The sequence below is a fragment of the Simochromis diagramma genome, unplaced genomic scaffold (assembly GCF_900408965.1).
Source record: "Simochromis diagramma unplaced genomic scaffold, fSimDia1.1 OVJJ01000590.1, whole genome shotgun sequence".
Taxonomy (NCBI): domain Eukaryota; kingdom Metazoa; phylum Chordata; class Actinopteri; order Cichliformes; family Cichlidae; genus Simochromis; species Simochromis diagramma.
In genome coordinates this window covers 1,964,476-1,974,227 of record NW_024387057.1, presented here as the reverse complement: position 1 = coordinate 1,974,227, position 9,752 = coordinate 1,964,476, and the positions used below count along the sequence as shown (strand labels likewise).

At 40.1% G+C, this 9,752-nt stretch overlaps 1 protein-coding gene across 8 annotated transcripts; it reads left to right on the top strand.

Moving 5' to 3' along the window:
- Nucleotides 1-1,612: 1,612 nt before the first annotated feature.
- Nucleotides 1,613-8,772, top strand: LOC120741982 (T-lymphocyte surface antigen Ly-9-like). 8 transcript variants are annotated; one of them, XM_040045120.1, is made up of 8 exons: nucleotides 1,613-1,769; nucleotides 2,992-3,024; nucleotides 5,826-5,970; nucleotides 6,618-6,737; nucleotides 7,082-7,372; nucleotides 7,607-7,855; nucleotides 8,048-8,181; nucleotides 8,354-8,772. In XM_040045120.1, exons 3-8 carry the CDS (start codon nucleotides 5,892-5,894, stop codon nucleotides 8,621-8,623), a joined length of 1,143 nt encoding a protein of 380 aa, XP_039901054.1. In that variant the 5' UTR covers nucleotides 1,613-1,769; nucleotides 2,992-3,024; nucleotides 5,826-5,891; the 3' UTR covers nucleotides 8,624-8,772. The 8 variants fall into 8 exon arrangements, with proteins under 8 accessions (XP_039901054.1, XP_039901055.1, XP_039901057.1 ...); XM_040045121.1 differs by having other exon boundaries at nucleotides 1,613-3,024; XM_040045123.1 differs by lacking the exons at nucleotides 1,613-1,769; nucleotides 2,992-3,024 and adding an exon at nucleotides 5,312-5,619.
- Nucleotides 8,773-9,752: the final 980 nt, after the last annotated feature.

Below are 9,752 nucleotides of genomic sequence, written 5' to 3'. Positions count from 1 at the left end.
AACGAACTATCGGAGCTGCACAAAAGTATGATGAATAAAGGAATGCATTAGAAGTACAGCAATCTGCCCATACCTGAGGCTTTGGAATAGAAAGCAATACAAGAGGAGCAGAATAATAATAATGGATTGCATTTATATAGCGCTTTTTGAGAACCTCAAAGCACTTTACAATTCCACTATTCATTCACTCTCACATTCACACACTGGTGGAGGCAGCTACAGTTGTAGCCACAGCTGTCCTGGGGCAGACTGACAGAAGCGAGGCTGCCGTATCACGCTATCGGCCCCTCTGACCAACACCAGTAGGCGGTAGGGTGAAGCGTCTTGCCCAAGGACACAATGACTGAGACTGTCCGAGCTGGGGCTCGAACCGGCAACCTTCCGATTACAAGACGAACTGCCAACTCTTGAGCCACGATCACTCCCACTACCAAATAGCACCTCCTGGTATATAAAGCAGTCGCCCGAGACTGCAAGACCAGGCTCGCCAACCTGTGCACTGCTTGAATGAACTACAAGAAAGCATATGACTCAATCTCCCACACATCCTGGAATGCTTAGAACTATACATACAGGACTCTTAGAGCCTTCATCAGGATTTCAATGGGGATGTGGCGAACAAACATAGAACCAACTTCAAGTCAATTGCACAAATCACCATCAAGTGCGGGATCTATCCAGCACATTTTCTGCATATGCCTGAACACCCTCGGCGAGATCATCAACAAGACCAGCTATGGACACCGACTATGGAATGGTGGAATCGCCAGATGACATTAAGCTGTATGCCAGGAGTTAACAAAACATCAACTCATGGATCCACACCACCAGGATCTATGGAATGCATTTGGAATGGAGAGGTGTAGTTAGATGGTAATGAAGAGAAAGAAAGTAGTCAGAACTGAGGGGATCGAAATACCAGAAGGCAACACTGAAGACCTCAAGGAGAGCTACAAGTACCTGCAAAATTGCATCAAACCACTGGGGAATATGCCCACAGTGCTAGATTACTAGTGCAGCCCCAGTGTCCCGAACATGTGACTGCAGAAGTCAGAGTAGTTTTAGTTTAGTTTCAAGTTACGTCTGCACTCCATGAGTCTGCCTGTCTGCATATTTACTCAATGAAGAAAACAATTTCCATAATAATGTGTTCTTTATTAATCCAATAGGAAATTAGACCTCTGTAGAGATGATACCTTACTCAGTGGTACCTCAGAGGATCCGTTTGGTAGATTTGAACCCCCACCTTTCAGACCATGGGGCAAACACACTTCCTACTGAGTTATCTCTGACCCTTACCTGTGATCAACTAAAAGTATATTGAAGTGTATAAGTAGGAGTGTGACAAAGGAGGGTGAGATGACATCTGTATCACCATGAATATTAATGAATATTTCAAAACACTGCCTCAGAAGATGACTCTCAGTCTGCAGAAGAAGAAAACTTCAGCAGGATCCACAGGACACGACAACAAAGACAAAACTATGACCTGCAAAGTATATTTGTATATTAGAGAGAAAGAACACGTCACATGACTGCTGTGGTCAAAGCTACAGGAGCTGTTTGAGGTTGGTGTAAAACGAAGGAAGCACAGAGAGGTGATAGAAGGATGAGCTGAATATAAACTCTGGTCTTATCTACATTAAGTGCAGCTTCTCTTTGTTCTGCATTTATTGCAAAGTCAAACACTTTGAGATTAGATGCAGATCAGCGTGCAGGGCTGGACGTGAGGATGGGGCACTCTTTGCTCTGTTTGCTGGGGTTAATCTGTGAGTACAATACACACCTTTACTGTTTGAATGGCAGTGATGAAGGAAAATGTTTCTCACTTAACCTGTTTACATGACAGCTTCAACACTAGTGGTGGGCGGATAGATCCAAATATCGATTTTACGCTACCGTAGGATGTTTTCACAAAGTAGGACCTTCTTGTCAGAACACTGGGACGGGTGCAGGCACCTGCTGGGCCCCAGCGACTGTCACTCGAGAAGTGGGGATGGGTGCGGCGGCAGGCTGCATACTGACTAGTTCCACCCTGGCGGGCGGCACGGGCGCCGCGCAGTCGAGGGTTGTGGGCAGGGGCAGCGATGTCGAGCAGGACCGGATCAGAGCCGCCAGATTCTTCATCCTCTGCAGGTGGCGCTCAGTCTGATCCTGCAGCATGGCCACCAGCTTGGCCACCATTTGCGCCAGCTCCTCCCTCTGCTGGCCCAGTCCTCGGTCAACCGCACACTCCTTCCTGGGTTTCAGACCCACTGTAAACCACCATGGCTGACCCTATGACATTTTAATGTTTCGCAGCATCATTTATTCTTACAATAATCACACGGCTGCTGTAAATTCAATGATTGCAGCTCTCCCGCTGTCAGTGGTACATATCACCACCACCAACAACAACACAAGCAGAGCACAGGTTTTAAGCCGGTGAGGCGTGAGTGTAGATGTCGGGCAGGTGAGTTCATCTGACCTGCAGCAGCATCGCAGACCACGCCCCGCCGCAATAATAAAGCATTTTCTATTTAGTTATAAACGTTGTCCTAATTATGTCTTGGGTTTTAACTATTTAATAATAAAAAAGGAAACATCACAAAAAGCACTTAAGGTCATGAAGATTTAGAGTGATTGAGACTGAGATGGGTATCAGCGATACTGGCCCGTATTTACTTGGTTTGGATCGATACCAAAATAAGCAGTATCGCACACGACTATTCAACAAAGCATAACAGTGACTGTTTAAACTTAGATACACTGCTGCTGTTTGCATACATTACAGTCACCGTTCATAATTTATTAATATGTTTAGGTTTTTGTGTTTTTTAAAGTTCTTTTTCATGTCTCCAGTCTGTTTGACAGCTAATAGTAACACATACATTCGATGATAAGCAATAACTGTGCAATCGGAAGATTTACCTTTAAAAAGCCAAAGTTTATATATTTGTTGTGATTTAGTCAGTTGTATAATGTCTGATGATGTTTCATTCACTATTTTAGTGCTCAGTACAGTCAACCATGGAAACACTGAAGGTGAGAAACTGTTTTTTCTTCCATTTATTTATATTTAGCTTCTCCTCTGTTGCTCTAAATGACGTCCTCTGTGTTGTATTTTGTATCATAAACCAAACATTTCATTGAGATTATTGGTTGAAATGTTAATATAACCATGTTAAGTGTGTGAGCACTCAAACACACACCCACGATATGAACTGTATATTTACTGAAGAGCTGTGGCTTCATACATGTAGCTTTTCTTTTCATGTTTATCTGATCTGAAAATATCAGCAGTGTGTGTAGTGCAGATTATCTCACTGAATTTTGCTGTTGGCATATATGCTGGATTATATAGTGGGATTTTTTTGGATAACATCTTGGAATTATAAAACACAAAAGGCAAAAGGCAGGAGATCAGTTAGGCTTGGGGCTTAAGAGGTTATCTCACAGAATTTTGCTGTTGGCATATATGCAGGATTATACATCAATCAGGCATAACATTATAAATATTCTCAGGTAAATTCAATAACACTGAATATTTCTTTATCATGGCACCTGTTAGTGAGTGGGCTATATTGGAGAAAAGTGAACATTTTATTCTCAAAGTTAGGTTTGTGAAGTCCAAAACTTTGATGGCTAGATGACTGGGTCATAGCATCTCTAAAATTACAGCTCTTGTGGGGTGTTCTCAGTCTGCAGTGGTCAGTGTCGATCAAAATTGGTCTGCAGAAGGAACAGTGGGGAAGCAGTGACAGGGTCATGGACCGCCAAGGCTCACTGATGCACAATTGGAGTGAAGGCTGGCCTGGCTGGTCTAATCCAACAGACAAGTTTCTGTAGCTCAAGTTATTGAAAAAGTTCATGCTGGTTCTGATAGAAATGTGTCAGAATACACAGAGCATCACAGTTTGTTGAGTATGGGACTGCTTAGCTGCAGACTGGTCAGGGTTCCCATGCTGACCTCTGCTCACTACAGAAACCACCACCAACGCTCCTGTGAGCATCAGAACTGGAGCACAGAGTAATGAATGAAAGTGGTTCAGTTTGATAAATCACATTTTCTTTTACATTATGTGGATAGCCAGGTGCTTGTGCGTTGATTACCTGGGAAACACCAGGAACCAGGATCCACTATGGACAGAAAGCAAGCCGGCAGAGGCAGTGTGATGCTTTGGGCAATTTTCTCCTGGGAGACCTTCGATTCTGCCATCCATGGACGTGAATGTTACTTTTACCACCTACCTGATCAAACCCTGATGGCTGTGGCCTCTTTCAGCAGCACAATCTGTCCTGCCACAAAGCAAAAATGATCTAGGAACGGTCTGAGGAGCACAACAATGAGTTTGAGGTGTTGACTTGGTCTCCAAATTCCTCAGATGTCATTCCAATCGAACACCTGTGGGATGTGCTGGACAACAAGTCTGATCCATGTACACCCCACCTCACAACTTACTGGACCTGATCTGTGAAGTGTAGTACTCTGCTGACTTTCTATACCACAGCAGCAGGTGAATCAGACAGATTCTGACTGTGGGGGATTTGTACTGCTATACAAAAGACAATCAATAAAAGCAAAAGATCAAGTCATCATTCAGGTGAACATTAATCTGGACTAGCTCAGACTCTCAAAAGTTGTAGAAAATTATTTTGCATGTGAATGATGTGATCATCTTCCTCCATAATGAAGATCATTTTAACATTTGCGTGTTTGGACTTTGTGTACAAAAGGGTTAGGTTGTGTATGGATTCTGCCCCTGATGACCTATCGGGGGCATGTCCGCACTTTAAGAGACACAGGGCCAACAACATGTGTGCGTCATAGACTATCATGTTACTCACTCAGTTAGTTGGTGTTCAGTATGAGTGTATTTGATCACAGCATTTCTGCTTCTGTTTAAGTGACGTTATGTACAAGTGGCAGTCGCTAGCAAACAGATTTGTTGCTAATTCCTTCTAGCAGAGAGTCGTGTTATCGGTGTTGATTCTGTGCTCTGTGTAAATGTAAACGATGTAAAGTGCCTTCAGTGAAGTTCTTCGGTGTGTGATGAAATGTCTGCTTTAAGTTAATGAACCAGGCTGAAGTATAATGTCACTTATTAGTTAAAAATGAAACACCTGTTGTAATGATTATGTGATCCTAATTGATTTGTATAATGCTTGTCTGCAGAACCAACACCACCCCACCACACTCTCTCGCCCAGCTGCCGTTCTCATTGAAATCAAAGAATGACACTTATTCTGGACTCTGCCTGTTGTTCCCTCACATCTGAACATTGCAAGTGTGCGACACTCTGAGTGTTTGCCAGCTAGATTCTTAACCCTTCGAACCTTTGTCTCTGAAAATTTTAGATTTTTCAGTGAAAATTTTACATTTAGAAACAAACACACAAAGCAGTCATACACTTATGATGCAAGAGAAGTAAAACTCAATACAGACACAAGAAACTGACTACCAAAATAAAACAGGAAATGAGAATTAAAAACTAAACAGTTAAACACCCACAACAATGAAGTTAACAAAGGGAAACTGACACATGAGCAGGAAACACTGAGGTAACAAAGAATACAAAACTACAACTAAAACTATATGCAATCCATCTGCAGGGAATCAAGTATTTTCAATATAAAATGGTAAGTACTTGTGTCAAACAGTTGAGCTCTGTGCACTAAATAAATCCTGAAATAATATTTGAGGGTTTTTTTAAAGATTGATGCAGAATAAAACAACATGCATTCACATATTTATCATAAATGTCACCCATAAATGTTTATCATTTTCTGTTTAGTTTTAATTTTTTCTTTGTGTGTCCTAAATTGTTCTAAATTGTTTCCAACAGAATCGTGGTGAATCTTCTTACTAACTGGCCTCAGATATCCACTGGTGAGACAATCCTCTCTAAGATATGAGATACAGGGAGGTGAAGGCAAGGGGTTTGAAATACAAACGGGCACCACCCAACACAAACAACCTTCAAACATCTGGTGAATACAGGATCATCTGACTCCATCCATCTTCATCCCTATCATCCTCTTCTGTCCCACCAACCCTCTGTATGTGCTTCTTCACTACATCCATGAATCTTCTCTGTGGTCCTTTTCTTCCTCCTGCCTAACAGCTCCATCTTCAACATCCTTTGTTTAGTATATCGACTATTCCTCCTCTGCACATGTCCAAACCATCTCAGCCTTGTCTCTCTGACTTTGTTTCCAAACAGCTCAACCTGAGCCGTCCCTCTGATGCACTTATTTCTAATCCTGTCCATTCTGCTCACTCCCAATGAAAATCTTCAGCTCCACCTCCTGTCTTTTTGTAAGTGCCATCTGTCTGCAAACCATACAGCTGTACCTCTCTTCTCAACTTCGCTTCAGCAAGTCTTCCCCATAGTTATTCCCTGTCCTTTATTTTTTCATGTCACAGATATGTCATCTGCGTCTTCCTTTCCACTCTTCATCCTAAATGCTCCCTCAGTGTGGAAACTATTTACTGCTCTAATCAAATGAACAGTCTTAATGTTTCCGTGCTACACATAGCATGCTAACATTCAATCACACACACAAAGGTCTACCCTAATATCCTCTCCACCTTTTGTATTTGAATCATAACATCATGAATGAACAGAAATAACCAGCTGCCTACACCAGAGAAACCAGGCACAGCAGATTTCCTGTTGAGGAATTCCACTTTTCTTCCATTCAAAACTCTGAGGGATTAAAAATGATTGTGCTTCTGAGTTTTTGGATTGTCACAGGTAAAGTGAATATAATACCTTTTTATTAGCATATCTAACTTCAACCTTAATCTATTTATTATTTATTTGAATCTATTTTTTTAAGATACGTATCAGAGATTTCATCAGGAAAATAACTGTCACTGTGATGATTAAAGCAAAGTTTAAAGTTTAATAAGTGAAATCAAATGTTTGGGGGAGGGGGGGGGGGGTTGATGATGTAATAAAAATAATTATTCTCAACCTAATGTGGCAAAACAAAATATTACAAAGTGATTTTCTTTATCGTACACCTGCTTCAATATATGTATTGTGTGCATGTTGGGATTTTAAGGTGGAATAATGTGTTTTAATGTGTTTTTAAGGTCTCATGGCAGAGGACCCAACAGCGACATATTATCAGCTGAAAAACAGCTCAGTGTGTCTGAATGTCAGGAAACCGCCACCATATAAACGTGGTGAATGGAAATTTAACACAATATTTATTGCTGATGATACAGAAATCAACCCAATATACAAACACAGAGTGACTTATAGTGCTGGAAACCTCTCCCTGTGTATTAATAACCTGGCTGATACAGACACTGGCATATATGAAGTCTCATACAGCCAAAACTTTATTTCAATGTCAGAGAAACATCAAGTCATTGTTCAAGGTAAGATATAAGAAGAACTTTGTCTTTAGCCTGTGCATGAATCTATTTTACATATTATATTTTTCTGGATTTAGTAGCATTTACCTTACAGTCAGCTTTAACATTTCCTTGGCTGAAGGGTTGTTGTCTTTAACCACAACATCATATATCCTACAATTTTATAATCACCTAGTTCATTGTTAGTTCTCTTTTTGCATTAAATCATTAATTTATCTGTTTGGCTCCATGTCACAGATGTGGTTCCCAGACCTGTCATTATAATGTCAAAGCTTGGCTCCAACCAGTCTGCTGGACTCTGCAGTATCACAGTAAACTGCTCCATCCAGGATTATTGGCTTTGGTCTGTTTGTGATAAAGACGGCTGCAGAACATCTCAGAAATCATTCAGTGAGGTCAACATCACCATCTTCACTGAGAACAGAGCTGTGGTCTGCAGAGGCAACAACCATGTTAGCACAAATAAAGCTTCTGAAAACTTAATGTGTGAGTATTAACTATTACATTTAAATAACAGGCTATTGATTTTATTTTTGACAAATAAACTGAATATTTTCTTCTATCTTTCCCTGTAATTTAAATAATTCGATTTTCGTTTGTTATCATAAAAGTAATTTTATTTTTACGTCTGAAAAGAAAAAAAAAATACTAATTGAAACTATGTTTTCATATCTGCAGGTTTCAAATCTAATAAAGATGAAGAGAAATCACAACAACTCATAGTAAAAGGAAGACTTATTCCTGTTTCTGTATTAATTATTCTTGGAGTCTTCTCTTTCTTTTTCGTTAAAACAAAATACAAATCCTACCAGGTAAGATGTATTTGGTAACAGATATTTATCATATAACCTTCTCATTCCTAGAATTAGGAAGGTTACTTCTGGTACATGGTGTGATAATATGAATGAATACATATTTTTACTTCATTATTTTTATGCACAAGCATCTTATGTTAAGGCCATAAGAACACTGCCATTATCTCAGTCTAGAGTCTCGTCTTCCAATGATCCTGGCCCTGTTTATGAGAACATGGACATCTTTCAGTCCATACAGACCAGCAGCCCAAGAGAGGAAATGATCTCCATGGAAAGCCACAAAGCAGATACCATCTACAACTGTCCAGAAGTGATGGCCTGCTCTGGCAACAACACACAAAGTGTTTCAGAGAGTGCCACCATGGGGAAGGCACAGACCTCCAAACAGATTGACTCAGTTTACAGCATGTTGCAAAATGAAATGAAATTAATTCTTTAATAGTGTATTTAATTAATTCATTTTGGCACAGTTGACTCCTTCAGCTCTCACCATTAAATAATTTTATCTGTCAAGCTCACCTATCAAACTCAGGGGGCGGGGTTAACGCTGATCGAGTCAAAACCATTGCTTTGGCCTGGTGACCATTGTTTTTAGTTTCTGCACACCAACAACCGGCATGTGGAAACTAACAGAACTGTACTTTGAAAAACCCTGTTTGTGTGTCACCAGATACAGTTTTAATATTTTTTAGCCGAGAATGTGTTGGTTTAATCTTCTGATATCTGGTCGGTTTGTCAAGATAGAGTCTCTTTGCAAAAGTGCTTCGATGATTTCGGAGATGTCTGCCCAGCCCACTCTCACAGCAAAGCGTGGGATAGACCCGCTCGCATCGCAAGCGCTCAAGCTGTTATTACCGCCGACAAAGTGCAGGTCCCGGTACACCTCTGCCATAACCCCTGCTGAACACTGACTTCATTTATTGAGGTTATATTTATATTGTATTGTATTTCATTAATTCATTATGTCACTCCTGGCTTTCCATACCAAAGCAGCTCACTTTCTGGTCAGTATTTACTTTAAAATAAACATTGTTTTTGTTTCTTGTTCTTTTTAAACATACTTTAATAACATTGTAGATACAAGTGTAAAAACAAGTGCAAAGTGCAGGATTTTCTCATTTGTCCTGTTGTTAACCATTTTAATGTACTTGATATAATTTTGACTGTAACTGTTTGCTTTATACGGATATAGTACATGTGTATCATTCATTTCATTGTTTAGTGATGAATTTCAAGTGAAAGTTTGTTTATTTTATTTTTCAAACAATAACAGTTATTCAGAAACAATTATAACCTGTTATTGTAATGTACATAACAAAGCCATATTAAAATGACTCTGCGCCAACATGACCAAGGTGGACGTCAGCCCCATTTTAATGCTATCGTGTTTATAGAGAGAACTCACACTACAAAAAAAAACCCCATTTGATTCAATCATTTAATTTCCAGCACATTAATACTTAGCATAAAAGAGACAAAGAAATGCAGCAGGGTCCAAGATGCTAGCAGGCACGGGATACATAGAACACCATAGACAAAGTGGCGTATACAGAAACAACTGTGCTGAG